The 16,346-nt window shown below is 37.6% G+C and overlaps 1 protein-coding gene across 2 annotated transcripts in view; it reads right to left on the reverse strand.

Annotated features, from left to right (window-relative positions):
• TBC1D8B (TBC1 domain family member 8B) overlaps positions 1-15,685 on the reverse strand; it is a 33,650-nt gene extending 17,965 nt beyond the window's left edge. For both annotated transcript variants that reach the window (XM_072431768.1, XM_072431769.1), the window contains exons 1-7: positions 15,536-15,685; positions 11,792-11,902; positions 6,982-7,100; positions 5,921-6,146; positions 5,104-5,344; positions 3,134-3,341; positions 1,667-1,831 (exon numbers count right to left, since the gene is read on the reverse strand). In XM_072431768.1, coding sequence (XP_072287869.1) covers positions 1,667-1,831; positions 3,134-3,341; positions 5,104-5,344; positions 5,921-6,146; positions 6,982-7,100; positions 11,792-11,902; positions 15,536-15,662 — 1,197 coding nt within the window. In that variant the 5' untranslated portion in view covers positions 15,663-15,685. The remainder of the gene's footprint in view (positions 1-1,666; positions 1,832-3,133; positions 3,342-5,103; positions 5,345-5,920; positions 6,147-6,981; positions 7,101-11,791; positions 11,903-15,535) is intronic.
• Positions 15,686-16,346: the final 661 nt, after the last annotated feature.

Below are 16,346 nucleotides of genomic sequence, written 5' to 3' on the forward strand. Positions count from 1 at the left end.
ATTTCCATTAAAACAAATATAAAACATACAGTATGTAACTGAGTCATAACGCATGTGGATTCAAAGTTCTGTGTACCTGAAAACACTGTACTTAAAAGAGGACCTACAGAGAGAGAATATGTAAACTGCCACTACTGATCTTTTGGTGTCAATAATCAGTTACACAACTTAAACAAGCATGAACATAACCGTGTGACAATTAGCTAAACACCTGAGCCGTATTCTCATTCTGGGTCAGTGATTCAACAGGTATTTAAAGCAGAGAATCAGAACACCAACTAGGCAAGCTATATTTTTAAAAGAAGGTTGACAATGACAGCATACATAATCTCTCAGTATATGTTCCCTTTAAATAACAATGGATGGTAAAGTAAACTTCCACCCAGAAAGCAAACTCTACATGTGGAGTAGGTTTGTTCTTCATCCAGACACTGCTATACTGTACTAACCCCAATCTACTTCATCATTTGTCTGAAATCTGATAATCCTGGAATACACGTCATTTAAACCTGCCTTGGAAGTTTGAAAGTGACTGGTAATAAGAACGGTATGCTGCTTTGTAACTAGAATGATCTACTGCTCTTACATTGCACACATGTAACATTCTAACTGCATGAAATTGTTGAAAATGACATTGACAGTAAAAATCAGCCCCTTGATGTCTTCAGTCCAATGACCAGCATCATTCCTGTTTTCCAGGTATTCTTGACCCTGCCCCAGCCTTGGACTTGAAAGCAAAAACAGCAGCAACAAATTATATATTGATCTCTCGGCCGATCTGCTTTCTCTTCCTATTAGCAAGCTTCTGCATTTAAGAGAGCCTGCGTTTAATAACATGTGTTAATGATTACAGAGTTAAATAATTTGTGTCTTTGTATATGGTTAGAGTTTAGCACCTAAAGTGTCTCCCTATAAAGTGTTTTTTCCCAATAACTAATGGTTTGGCACAGAAAGAACATGAAATTTCAAAATCCCTATTGCAGCCAAAGTATCACTAATAGTTAACAGACAATGCCATAAGAAAATAATATCTGTAAACCATATGTAAAAACTTCTGTACACCTGCCACTATGAACAAGTCCAATTTAGAAAAAGCAACCTTAAAGGTTAGTTTTATCAGATCTCACAATACCTATTAGGCTATTGAATACCATCTAATGTAAAGTTGTGCTTCTCTGTTCCTGTTTTCTTTATAGAAAACAGGAATACCAGCACACTACTTCCATTCCACATTTGTTGGCACCAGAACTTTAAATTGAAAATTACACCAAGGGAGTAGGAGATTAATAGCAAAGGACCCACCTATATTTAAGATGAATGCAACACATCCCTAAGACCAATAGATACAGAACTCAGTAAAATGGGACTTTATTGGTACCTTATAACTATATTCGAACAACTAAAGATGGATAACACCAATTTCAAACCCTACAGATACATACAATCCCATTGTTTAAAATATGCACAAAAAAAAATAGATATCTAATGTATTTCTAACATCTCTAATTTGGTGGATCTTCTCTGCATACACTAGCAAAGACAATTGTTTGGTAATATTCATTTTGATTTCATTTCATTTTGATACACCATTTTTTTCAATTTAAATATCAAACATTACATGATTCTTAAACAAGAGGAGTTGTGAATTAAAATATTTCCAAGTTACCTCAGTGTAAACTGTATGCTGGGGACTTGTTACTCCACATCTAGACCTCAATCTTGTCACCAAGGATTCAAAGTCTCGAACATCTGTAAAACGAAAAATATGCTTCCCCTTTGTGCTAATGATAATAGCCCTAGTTGTCACATCTGACTTTTCTAATCCAGTAATCTGCAAATATAAGGACAAACTTTTGTAAATGTAAGACCATTAAAATTTTGGGTTAAGGCAGCAAAAAAAGAAAACATAAAAGCACAATATACAATATTTAACGTATACCTTAAGCCAAAATGTGTCCCCAATGTACATATCGCCATCTATTGCTAACCTATGGACAAAAAACTTGCAATGGGATTTTCCTTCCTTCGGGTACCATGTCAAACCTAGTCCTCCGCCAATGCTCCCAATTGGTATTCTTTTGGCGGGAAGACTTTGTCCATCAGGGATGTTCAGGGAGCAGGAAAATGGCAAGATGATCTTTTAGAAGTTGAAATATACATAAAACTACAACAACCTCTTTTACTAATGCCATGAGATTTAATGCCTTAAAGAGTCACTTGCAATATGCTTGCACTTCCCCCCTCCGCCATCAGGTACACATACACATATGAAAACTGCAATTGTTAGTATTTGTATGCACTACTATAAACCCACATTTCTCAACCAGGGTTGTTCCAGAGGTTGCTGGGGGTTCCTTGAGCAATGCACAATTTGTGACTCGCAGGTTAATTTAGCTAACCTTTTTTAATTTAGCTAACTAATAACCTTTTATACAATCAGTAGGAGTGACATTCTTCTTACTGACAAGCAATGCAAGTGGCATTCATGCTAATATATTGTGATCTGTGGATACAGTAATAGCAGAGGCCTTTGCAGCTTTGCCTTTGGACACGTTTGAGTTCTGGGGCCTAGTATTTATACACTCAATGCAACATCTTTAAAATGTCACAGACTAGATTAAAACTATAGGTTAAAATGTGTTTGTGTACTAAAAGGACAAATATTGTTCAACATAAAAACTAGCAACTACCACCATTTTATTCTGCAGTCTTCGCTTACAGAAAATATATAATGCTTCATGGATTTTAAGTAGTAATCTTCAGGCCTAAAAAGCACATTTTAACTTGAGTCTGAAAAACGGGAAAAAAATGCTCCAGCAGCAAAAGGATTAAACTCTTCAACGTGTCAACAGCAGTCACATTGCCGCAGGCCTGTTGACATTCATTTCCCCATTGAAGGCCCCCTTAGAGGACAGCATTTGGATGCCTAGCACTACTAAAATGCTATCAAGATTGAAAAAGTGATTGCATGCTGTCCTGGAGAATTTGAAAAGGAAAAATGAAGAACCATCCAAAAGCAGTACTTTGAAGCAGAACATGAATGAAATAAGGAGAATGCAATTTTACAGACTGATTTAAACACTGTAGCTTTTATTTCATTACAGTAGCAAGATCTCCTGCAAAGTGATATTACCTCACGTAAAGGTATGATTGTGCTGTAAAGATTGCCATCGTGGCTGGCGAAGCAAATGTAGTTCTCGGAAACACACATCTTCCCCACTGTATTTAGGTGGCTGAAAGGTATCCATAAGAAACATTCGTGCACCTCTTTTAACGTCTCTTCTTTGGGCAGTCTGAAGTATGTAGTAAAACGCTCACTGTGTGCACGGCTTTCCAGACCTCTAGTGTGGAGTATAAGAAGGGTGCAATTAGACTCCTAACAGTGAGATAATGTTTTAAGAGAACTAAACTGCAGCGTTTATTCTGGTTTGATTATAACATACATTAATGTCATATTTTTAGTATGCATTTTGTGACATTTAAAGGAATAAAAATGTCAGGAAAAGTAGTTTGCAATAGGTTGAGAAAAAGGTAATTACACCCTTAAATAGCAGTGATATTTATCAAGTCTCCCAGATCCCATAATTTATACATGCAGAACCCTTATTCTAACACATTTTGACTGACAGACAGGTTTGGCAGCCCCTCTCCTCATAGGTGAAATAAGCAGAACAAAAAATTCAGGGAGCAAAACAATACCAGAAACTGAAAATGGTTAGAACAACATTAAACAACATGAAAACAAACAGTGGTTACAAAGAAAGAAAAACCATTAGAAAATATCAAACACAGTAGTAAAACTACAAGAGTTAAAGCAAGCCAAACTATGTCACAATGTGTCCATTTGGCTACATGAACTATAACAATAAAACATTGTACATGCAACATAATGTATTGTATACACCACCAGACACTCTCAAGTAGATATATTAGGAATATACCACATAGAATATTTGAAATATTTGGGATTTTTGTCTTGTTTGGATCTCTAGAAGTATGAAAGATAAAGTTATATCTTTCTGAAGGAATCATGTGTGAAAGATATCCCATTACTGTGTTTTTAGTATTCCCCTGTAAAAAAATTATCCATAAAGACGATACTATGTGGTTAATGGTGGGTAAGAGTGTCAGGCAGCCATAATGGCCCTCCTAGCTGCTAGGAAGCAAATACTGATCCAATTTTATTGTAGCAGACAAAGCCTCATTCCAGTGGACAAATAAAAGAAGTAGGGCGGAGAAAGGCACCGAGAACCCTGACACTTGTTTTATGAACAGTATCACCTGTCTCCAAAAATCAGCAATATTGGCACATGACCAAAAGTGATAAGCTAAAGGGGCAAAGTAAGTCTCTACATTCAGGGAACTAAAATTTCCATTAAGCATCAGATGGGTGAGATGATGCTCTAAAAAATTTGCTCTATGCATAATAATAATCATCACTGTTTCTCTCCACATATCATTTGTCAAATTTTTGCATTCCTTCAGGTAGCCATGGATGACTTAAATCAGCAAGATCCTAGTCTTGGAAATGCCTTGAAATTTAGCTCTAACCATTCCACTTTTTAAAAGCAATCTCCCTCTGTGTGTGTTGAGATACAACTTGATGACTTGGAAACATGTGATTTACAACTTGCCTTAATTTTTCCCTTTAACAGTTCCCTGGGCAAGCTAGATTGGCTGCCCTTAAACTCTATAGGGCCTGATTTATTAAAGCTCTCCAAAGCTGGAGGGAATACACTTTGATCAGTGAAGCTGGGTGATCCAGCAAACCTGGAATGGATTTCCTAAAAGTAATTTGCTAGCAAATGTTTTGAAGCCAGGACCAGATCGATTCCACGTTTGCTTGATCTCCCAGCTTCACTGATAAAAGTGTATCTGCTTCAGCATTGGAGCCTTTAATAAATCAGGACCAATATGTGAACATAAATAAGCCTTCAATTTAAAAATGCTACACAGGCTTTTGAAAGAATTATTTGCCTGTTCCAAGATTTGGATACCTCAATGTACCGCTACAGTCTGAAGGAGGAAGGAATAAGAGGACTAAAGCTATTTAAAACTTTTAAGTCCTTGCTTACAGTAGGTTTACACAATAATAATGCTTACCTTTTTGTGATTTGTAGAGGATCATTTAGTATTGGATCATTCTCAAATGTTTCTTTATCAAAAAGTCTTCTGATAGAATAGCTGGCCAGTTGTTCCATTAGAAGGAATGTTTCGTTAATGTGCAAGAACATAGAGAAATAATGGTTCTCCCCCTGGGAGCAAACATGGATACTCTCTGTGAGTAGAACTGTTGAGGTCTTCTCCAGTCTAGAGATCTCATCCCATGAGATGATCAGTTTAACTGGAGAACAATACACATAAATGACAACAGTTTACAAATTTTAGAGCAAACCTTTACTACTTTTATAAAATTATATTATTTTAAAACAGAAAAAATATCACACGTCATACAATACGAAATTTACTTAGCATGGAAAACATATGTATGTGGTTGAATATAAGATGAATGAATTTTTATCACAAGTTGTAAATTGAAAATGGATTGAATTCAATCATTATGGAGTAATTTAAGGAGCAGGGACAGGAATGGTTTCAACTACTGAAGAATTTTTTTCACAGCATCCTACTCATTTTTTGGAACTCCTAAACATAACTTTCAATCGGTCTTAAAACAAATACAACAAGACAACCACACTGGTTAACAGTATTGTTCCTGCATCTTCTATCTCAAAACTGTGAATATTTTCAAGGGTTCCCAATGTTAAAGAGTAAGAAATGTGGAGCACTGCAGCTGGAATACTACCCAGGAACCATACCAATTCTAATGCACACTGGCCATCCAAACACAATACTATGTTTTAGTTCCTTACAAATCCAAACTATTTTAGTTAACCGCTTGTTTCTTCTCAGTACTTACTCTCAGCTCCCAGCAAGAAGGAGTAGAAGCTTATGAAATTGGTGCTGAGATACAACCATCCCTGGCAAGGCACTCTCCCTCTCCAGTAGCTGCATGAGTAGTAGGTCACCAGCTTTTCTTGGTCTGGCAATCCAAAACATTTGTCAAATTTCAACAGCGCTTCCCGAAATTTTTCAGGATCCTCTTCTTTTATGAACGAGCCCTTTCCTTCTTCAGCAATGAGCCCCTGATAAAAGATTAACGGTGGACTTACATACTTTTTATCTAATACATCTACATTGTCCTCATTCATGCCCTTTCCAAACTTGTAAACATAGAAGTACTTTCCTAATATGCTCAATCTGCTGTTTACATGTGCTTTTTCCAAAATGTTTAGGGTAAGCACACAAAACACTGTAGGTGTGTCAATAGGCTTAAATAGGCTAATGTAAATTTTGACATCAGTTGTAGACACTTGAGTTTGAATTTGTGCCTGATGCATCTATTTACTTCAAGTTATTTTTGCATTCTCATAGGAATATGAGCATTTACGAAGCAAACAAAAATGGTAACGAAAGCCCATCAACACTGGTCCTTACTGATATGCAAATATTGACTACCAAACTGCTGCATGCATACAGTAGTGACATATGACTGTCACAGTATGACTAGAGGTGTCTATGATTGATCCCCTGATATTACTTTCCTTATAAAGTTTGAAAGGTAAGATTGATGTCTTTAAAGGGGGAATAATAGTGTCTTGGGATGGATTAGAATAGTTTTATTCACCCATAACGCATCAATGAGTTATTTGAAAGCTGAAAGATTTATATTTTGCAACAGTTTCTATACTCGGTAGATAAAGGAATGGTTTGCTTTAAATGCACTTAAAACCATTAGCAATGATAAAATCAATAGCTTATAAATGTAATATTACAACTTGAATAAATTCAATGAACACAAACTAAACAAAAAGGTTACTATTAGACTCTGTTGTGGCCTGTATTCTGTAATATGAATACATGTATTAACCTCTACTATTTGTATGTACATACTGAACAAACGTGTATTAAGGTACTTACCCGGATTTTGCCTTGAACAAAACTCGTAATGTCATCACTTGAGTCAAACACCGACAATGTCTTCATTACATTTTGTTCCAACCATTGCCAGTGCTTTAAAATCTCATCTCGGTTAGCTCCTAAAAGAAAGTAAAGTCAATGAAAAGTCACAGCAGAAAACAGATGGGTACAGATTTGAAAAGACCTGGTGAGGGAGTGAATCATGCTTAATATTCCCATCTTGGTAGACAGCTTTTCGAAGTCAGATGAAAAGGGGAATATTTAGCCATTTCACATCTTTTAAAAAGCTTTACTGTGAAAAGAATTACTGAAATATTGCTGTTATATAGCTATATTTCAATTATTTCAGGACCTGCAATAAACAGTGATTGGAAGAATTTTTTTCTAAACCAGGAAGCATTCAGATACAGAAAAGTTCATCTGCACCAATATTAATACCAGGGAAGAAATTTGTCTGCGCCTAACTATAAAAGCTGGAAAAGGAATAATAAGATGTTATGTGTATTTTAGGGGTTACATAATATATTTATGTATATTTACATTCTAGAGAATATAGGTAAGATAAGATAAATCCTTGAGGTAAGGGGCTCTGCTTATTACCCATGCAACCGCCTAAATTATATCTACTCATTTACACAAGTACCCGGCCTTTTGAATTCAGGTTTTTACAGTCAATTAAATAATGCAAAGAACGCATAAGTATGGGACACTCAAAAATTTTCAATTTTCTAGAATACAGAAACAAATTGGGCAGTGTTGGAGCTTGATCTTTCCCTACCAACCCCACATTCATTTTGGTTCACTTGCAATTGCCAGGGCTCTCTGCTCGAAGCACACTACTGTGTGTGGCGTCTTGGCATCATCTTGTACAGTGCAAGGCTAGGGGATGACGTCAGTGGTCCAGTTGGTGAAGTATCCAGGCTTTTGGCATGGCTACATGGGATTTGTCTACTGAAGTAGAAGGAAAGCAGTGGCTGATGCAGAAATGGGAATCAAGGTATTTTTTTCCCAAGAGCATCATTCTTCAGAAAGAATTAGCTATTGAACTTTAAAGGCCTCCAACCCATTGTAAGGGAAATAAATATTTTAGCTAGATTTCAGCTTAAGTTTCTAAGTCTTTAAACTGACAGTTTATTTCCAGTGCTCTACCCAGCCCCCTATAGCTGGGGCACCAGTCTGCACTTTTCAGTGACAACCCAGCGGTTTTTGGGTAGTTACTAAAAATGTGGGTCACGATACAGGGGCCACCACGCGCCTACAGATATTCTTCCCACCAAGTTAAAAGAAATTCTGGGGAGAAGGCTGATAATGTTTTTTTCTGTAGCAACAGGGCTCATATTTGTAAGTCTTTACTGGACTAAGTGATCAGTGCAATCACGACAAGCAAAAAGCATGGGAAATTTTTATTTACTAGGTGTAAATCACAAAAAATAAAAAGGTTAGGTCCTTACAAATAAACTGTCCTTGAGAGGATAATACAAAAACTTCCTGCTGAACAGGAATACAACATAAAAGCTACTCAACTATAACATCAGTGTTTATGTAGACATATCTATAAATATTAATAATAAGTATCTTTTATATCTAAAAGTTGTTGGCACTTTTAAGTTGTCACGGTGCAAGGGTTTACAGTCTATTGTAAAGTTCATCCTATTTTCCGCCATGTAAACACTAGAAATAAAGCTGAAATGAGCAAAAAGGTATAATACCTCAGCCAAGGTTAACTTCAGCATTCCCCATGACAAGAATCTCCCACCCACTCATATCTAAGGAAATTCTTTTCTGCAGCAAGCAGGACTTGCTGCGGCAATGTGTGGGTGAGTTCTGAGTAGGAAAGACCAGTGCAAGTGCCAAGAATTACATCAATTATTTCTTTTATAAAAGCATCCCAGCAAAAAAAAAGTCATGAAACACTACACTGAAATGGATTCCTCTGAAGGAGAGATGTGAATGCTGCTGTGACACACAGGACATGGAATAAATGATACAATGTATTCTTCATGTGCTGCCAAGTCCTCCTCTTTTCACAGAGGTCATACCAAGAACCCATTACAAAAATCTGCAGAAGTATATATTACAGGGCAGTGTGCTCATTTATATTAAATTATATCATGTTATGTATGATTTATTCTGTACGCCCTATGAATATTATTAACTAGAATTTATATAGCAATGACATTCTATGCAGCGCATTACAAAGACCATAGTCATGTCACTAGCTGTCTCTCAAAGGGGCTCACAATTTAATGTCCCTACCAAAGTCATGTCTTTAATACAGTCAAAGGTGGGGTGGAGAGGGGGAGGGTGAATTGACCTTACTGCATGTTTTTATTATGTGGGAGGAAACATGCAAACTTCATTCAAATAGTGCCCTGGCCAGGAATTGAACTTGGGACCTAGCGCTGCAAAGGCCAGAGTGCTAAGCAGTAAACCTATTGTGTGTCAAACACTTTGGGGCTCATTATTTACTGGTCTACCCTAACAAATGGCAAGTATGCTCTAAAGGCGAATTACCATACAGTTTTAAATGTGCTGTGCACAAAAACCACGGGAATGTTTGAGAGGCCGTGTGTTGTGTTGGTTAGAGAGACTGAAAAGACAGCTAACCAACTCTGCAACATTTCCTTTGGAATGGGTGAGTAGTGGGTCCCTGACCCAGACTTCAATGATAAATGATGGAAGGACCCAAGGCTACACCACCAACAAGGTGTTAAGGTTGCACTGAACCCTGACCTGATTGCATTCAAACAAGAAAGAAAGCCACAACACAACAAGAATCTACTTCTCCAGGTCTGGTGTCATGGTAACCAGGGTCTGGTAGTTGGTGTAGTCTAGAATTCCTATGAGGGGTGTCTCTGTGCTACAAAACAAAGTAGCTGAGAAATATATAGTTAATATTATTACACAGTATTTATATAGTGCCAGCATATCACGCAGAGCTGTACAAAGTTTATAATCATGTCACTAGTTGTCCCTCAAAGAGGATCACAATCTAATGTCAATTTAGGGGGAAAGCTAATTAACCTAACTGCATTTTTTTGGAAGGTTGGAGGAAACCGGAGTATCTGGAGGAAACCCACGCAAACATGGGGAGAACATGCAAACTCTATTTTGTTAATATGCAATTGTGTTTTTATCGTTTCTATGTTTCCAAAATGTATTACTGTAACAGTAATCTAGCCAGACATTTTTTAAGCTGGTTAGAAAGAAGCTGTAGGTGGGTAGTAAACCTTGTATTATGACCCAACTTTTTAGTAACCACCCAAGAAGAGTCAGGTGGTTACTGAAAAGTGCCAGGTGGTGCACCTGGCTAAAAGGGGCTGTGCAGAACACGGCATAATTGTAGGCCCCTTTGCTATTGTACAAACAAGGACCCTGTCATGAAAAAATGACTGGCTGTCACTGTCCAGTGCTCTGTCTAAACTTCTGGAGGTCTCACTCTCCTTGTGGCACATAACATTTATTACTACTATTTTTACAAAAAGAATAAAAAATGTTCATGCTACAGCGGGTTCACAAGGTTTTTCCAATACTAACAGAGAATTTCCCAACTATTCAAAACAAGTCTTTATGTAATTCCCAGAATAAAAGATACTATTAAAATCATAGTTATGATTACCTTGTATCTGTACTGCTGATTTTGTAGAAGAGAATTCAAAGTGAAGCTTTGTATAATCATACAATAAAAGCTTGCAAAATAGGTCTGCATTTCGTGTACTGTTAGGCAGAAAATTCAATGATCCACTACTACAATTCCAAGGTCTGATTTCAACACAAAGGTTTATTTTCTGTGTAGGCACAGTACATCAGCCCTGGACATAAACAGACTGTGTGTAAACCTCACTATGCTCACCTTACACTTTCCCAGAATGAAATAAATATGTAATACTGCATTCAGGCTAGTGCTGGCTTATGTCCATATGTTCCTGCAACCTAAGACAATGATCTAAGACCTTTGTATTACTTGGATAAAAATATATTGGAATTGGTGAAATGATCAACAATCAACTGTCACAGAAGTAATTTGGGAACATGGATGCAATAGTGGAATGGTTGACTATAGGTATCACATCCTACTTTGTCTTATCAAATCAGAAACCTTATTGGTTGACAATAAAGTTTGCTTTCTGCTTTTTTTCATAGGTCAATTTTACCAAACTTTAGGAATGTAAAATATATAAAAGGAACGAATTATGATAGAAATATTGTAGGTGTACTGGTTTGTTGCTCAGTGTCTGTTATCTTCAATGACCTTAAAGGAGAAATCCAGTTACAACCTCAAAAAATTGTACCAGGGATTTTTTTGCCTTCCTTTGGACCAACAATGTCCATAGGGTTTTATATTTTGGATTTGTTTACTTCCCCGGTTAAACTTGATGGACTTGTATTTTTTTAATGTATTTTTTCAACCTGAATTACTATGTAACTATGTAAATTATTTTTTTTCTCTTGGCCCTCTAAAAAATTTTTTTCTGAAAAAAATGTTGTTTTTGATCAACCAGGAATTACAAGAATAAACACGAGACATGACATGGAATTTTTTTTTACAAGAGGAGAATTTGCACAATTTTACACAAAAAGATGGGTCACAGGGGCATTTATTTTTGGGGGTTATTTCAGGTGTTTATTTGTCATAACAGAAATATAAAAGCAACTGCTGCCATCCTTCTGGATTCAAGTCTCTGACTTGAAACAACGCAGTACGTGAAGTTCAAGCTCCTAGATTCACATCTTGTTCATGGTCATTTTTAGAAGGATGAAAATATTGTAAACTTCAAATTTTCATTAAACAATGAGATCCTGTACTCACCACAAGCAATAGACCAGTAGACCTGAGAGTCAGGGGTTTGGTGAAGAATCCTAAATGGAGCTACTTTAGCAGTTGAATCTAAAACAGCATCGAGCGTTCCCACAAGAAGACCTTAGGAAAAACACAAGAACAGGCTATTACATTTTAGATCTCTCTACATTGTCAAAACTGAAAACATAGGTTTGCTACATATATAAACATTGTTTTTTGAAGAAGTGGCTCTAAAAGCTTTATTCAAAGGACTAATACAATGAAAACTATGCTTTTCCAGGGTAGAGGTTACTAAACAGCCATTATAATTGTAAAGGTAGCCATAATCATATAAAGGAGTAACTATAAGGGTTTAGTAATGTTTTACTTATTAATATATTTATTTTTCTAATAAACAAACACTGTGTTCTTGCTTAACAATTTGTTTGTCAAGAACCATATGTGAAGGTCCAGCACTGTCTGTAATCTGTAAACTGTTCCTGTCTAAATAAAACACATACAGCATGAGTGATGATATTTTAAAACAGCAAAGAAATGTGTTCTCTAATGGAGCTCTATTTAGCACAAATGAGTCAAAATTGTATTACAAAAAAGAATATGCCACAGTGAAGTTGGCATGCCATCCTTTCATGCCTGCCAAATACCACTACACCCCTACTGTTTCTGCAGCAATGTAGACACAACACATGCCAGCCCATATTTTAAACATGAACCACCCACCCAATTACACAATGAAAATAAAAACATTCCCATGTGCTGGCTGGGATGTGGAGTACTATTAGTCAATATTTGTGATACCATAAACAATGGCAAGTATAAATATTTTGTTTTATTGGGTACACATGATACAACTCCATTTAACTGTCATCAGAAAACAACTCCAGCTATGATAACATTTTATGATACTAAAATAAAAATATTACCCCAATGGCCCTGTCTCTGTGCCAATATATAGAAAGAGATCTAGTTTATACCCAGTGAACAAAACAGAATTGTGTTGTACTTCTGGCTCTGCAATAGTCTTTACTAAAACAGTCCTGCCATGTGGATGCTCGCCATTCTCCCTGACCAATCACTGGCCATTTATTAAATACAAGGTGCACTGCGATTGGCTAAGGAGAGAAGATGCATTGGTGAATGAAGGCTGTGGTTCTTACATTCACAGTGCTGTAGAGTTTGCCAGGACTAAGGCTACGTACACACGTACAATATTTGTCGTTGGGAAAGGATCTTTCACGATGCTTGATGCATGAACGAGTGCTGTACATACAGCCCTATTCTATGGAGAGTGCTCTCTCCCATTCACTTGCATTACGATCATTCGTAGTCCCTGGAATCGGCCAGGATGGTTGTTAAGATGATGGATGACGAGCACTGTACACACGCCAGATTCTCATCCAATATCAGATCTGAGTTGTAGTACTTTTTCAAAACTGATTGACTGTGGTGGAGTTGTCTTTTAAGTAACCTGTTAAATGCAATTGAATGGTATGAAACTTTTTAAAGAGAACCCTACACTTTAATCATAGGATAGCAGGTCCAAGCTTTCCCATGTCACTACTGCTGACTTCTGAGCTGCCCCCAAAGTCTTCTTTCTTTGGCCACTGATGTACGAGGGAGCTACAGCATCCTGTCACTTGGCACCATGCATCTTACAAATGCCAAGACTGGGCTGGGAGAGTATCCAAAAAGATTAGACATACTGGGTGAAAGATTAGACATACTGAATTTCCTCACCCATAAAAAACTGACAAAAACAAATACGTACTAGCTTTTTCTTTGCAGGCTTCCGTTCTGCCTGAACACAAGACATGAAAGCGATTATTTAATGACACTCGGTCATACAGTCTATTAAGTATTTACAAGCCCCTCCAGCAACAAACTTTTCCATAACATTCACTCTTTTATTAAGTCCTTATGTCTTTTAAATGTCACCGATGCTATGAAAACATTATGGATCCCAATCCTCAGGTCTCCTTCCGATGCTAATATCCTAGCTTTGATTCTGATCCAGCAGCATCAGTATTTTCTGGGTCACTGCATTATTTCTCTGAGAAGGAACTGAAGCCAAGAACAATCAGTCAGCTAGAATTTTCATATCCGCAATGGCATCCTAAGTATTTTTTATTATTATTAAACAGAATTTATATAGCGCCAACATATTTCGCAGCGCTGTACATTAACTAGGGGTTGTTAATGACAGATGAATACAGACAGTTACACGGGAGGGGAGGACCCTGCCCCGAAGAGCTTACAATTTAGTATTTTCTCCAGATGCAGGCATTCTGTGTAGATGGGTTGTAACTACACACCAAGCTCAGCAGCAAAATATTATATTGTGACTTAATTTATTATGTATTATCGTAATATTATAATAATTTTTTTTAAATATAAACGCTGCCATTGCAGCATGTCTCTTTAAAAATGGCACCTGTCTGACTGTCATATGTATAATAACCAACAGAAACAGAACAAGTACAGGGGCTGGCATGATTGCACTTTTTTGAAAAATGCCATTTTGCCTGGCTGCATGACTGACCCTACTGGCTTCATTACTTTCCAAATTACAGGACATGAGCATATCAGGAAGGTCAGGGTAAATATGAAGTCTGGATCTATATACTTCTTCTAGGTTACAGTAATAAAGTAATAGCAGAATGACAAGTTAGCAATGTTTCCTTTAAAGTGTATGCATGGACAAAACAAATATTTTGTAGTTTTGTTATGCATAACAATCCATCAGAATCCAGGGAGACATCCCTACTCCGCCAAGGGGCAGAGACACCTACATCAATCAGGGGGCAGAGACACCCATATCAATCAGGGGCCAGAGAGACATACCTCCTCCAACGGGAAAAAAAACACCCCCCAATACATCAGGGGGCAAAGAGACATCCCTCCACCACCAGGGAGCAGAGACACCCCCTTTATTAGCAGGCACAGACATCCCTTCTCCAACAAGAGGCAGAGATAGCTCCATTCATTAGGGGGCAGAGACATCCCTACTCCACCTACAGGCAGAGACACCCCCATCCATCAGGGAGTGCAGAGACATCCCTACTAAACCAGGGAACAGAGACATCCCCTTTTATCATGAATACAATAAAATAACAAAGAGAACACAACTCTGCAGTATACAATGGATACAAATTTGCTGCTATCCCATCAGACATTACCAACATGTATAAAAATAACCATAAACCGAAACAAATTTATCATGGACTATGAAGTCCACTAAGATATTTCTTTACTGATCGCACCAAAACCAAATAAAATAAACAATCCTAAGCATTATCACGTGTTCCTGGATCTGTAGATAAACATTCTCTGCTTGTTCTGATGATCATTGTATAGAAGACAAAAAGTGATGGACATCCCACATTTTACAGAAATAAAGGAACTGCCAATCATCACTTTGTAGAGACTTCATCTCACTTCCTGTTGTAGCTTTGAGGCAGGAAATGAAGGAAAATATCTGCAACATGACAATGACTACTAACATATAAATGTATAAATGTGTGTGTTATAAACATTTAGATAATATATATAAATATATATATATATACACACACACACACACACATACATACATACATACATACATATATAAAGGAGATAATGCCTAGACACAGGTGACATGACACAGAAGTGCCCCTTGCTATATGAATGTATTATTGCTATGTGATGTGGGCAGCACAGTCACCACGTCAGCAGCAGCTGCAGGCAGAGATGTGATGTAGACAGATGTAGTACCTGTGAGCCCCCCTCCTTCCTCCCCATATCCCCTTCTCCTCTGCAGCACGAAGTACGGGTTGGAGCTCTCGGTCACCCACAGTTTCCAGGCATTCTTTAGCAGCACCTCCTCTGGTCTCAGCCACATCTTGCCCGTACGTAGCAACTAGTTCCAAGCTAGCGACGTCACGGTCATGTGACAGGGCATCGCCGTGACGTGACCGTCCACCAAGCGCTGCCAGCAGAGCGTTGTGCAGAGCGAACTGGAGGAATAGAATGGCTCTGCGAGTGTGCTGGGGGCGTGGCCGCCCTGGAAGGTGGGCGGGGCCGGGGACACAGCCAAAGAAGTTCAGGGGAGCAGTTGAGGTGTGTGAGTTCTGGGTGTGGTGGGAAAAGGATTGATTTATTTGTATAACTTCCATATGATTGTAGAAGAAACGTTTTAACGTTATATTAGATACAACTTGCGTTGGTTATTTTAGTAAAATCACTATTTAAAGCCAGCACTGGACTAGCTGTAAGAAAAATCAGTTTGGTTTTGCTGTGTGGGTAAAAAATAAAATCAGCAGCACAAGACTGTCAAATAGTTCTATTTTTATTGCAGTGGTCACCATTCCCTGGTGAAGAATCTTCCAGGTCCATGTGTTTCAATGGCAGTAATTGATTCTCCAGCAGGGAATGTTTCAGTGAATGTCAGATTTATTGCATTATAAAAAGACAGCAAAGAAAAACTTTGGTATAGAAGCATGCTAGGGAACTTTGCGGCTTTAGGAGTCTTATGAAATCCGGTTTCACTCTTTTATTCTCCAGCCCTATGTTTACCTTTCTTCCT

Source organism: Pyxicephalus adspersus, chromosome Z (assembly GCF_032062135.1).
Source record: "Pyxicephalus adspersus chromosome Z, UCB_Pads_2.0, whole genome shotgun sequence".
Classification (NCBI taxonomy): domain Eukaryota; kingdom Metazoa; phylum Chordata; class Amphibia; order Anura; family Pyxicephalidae; genus Pyxicephalus; species Pyxicephalus adspersus.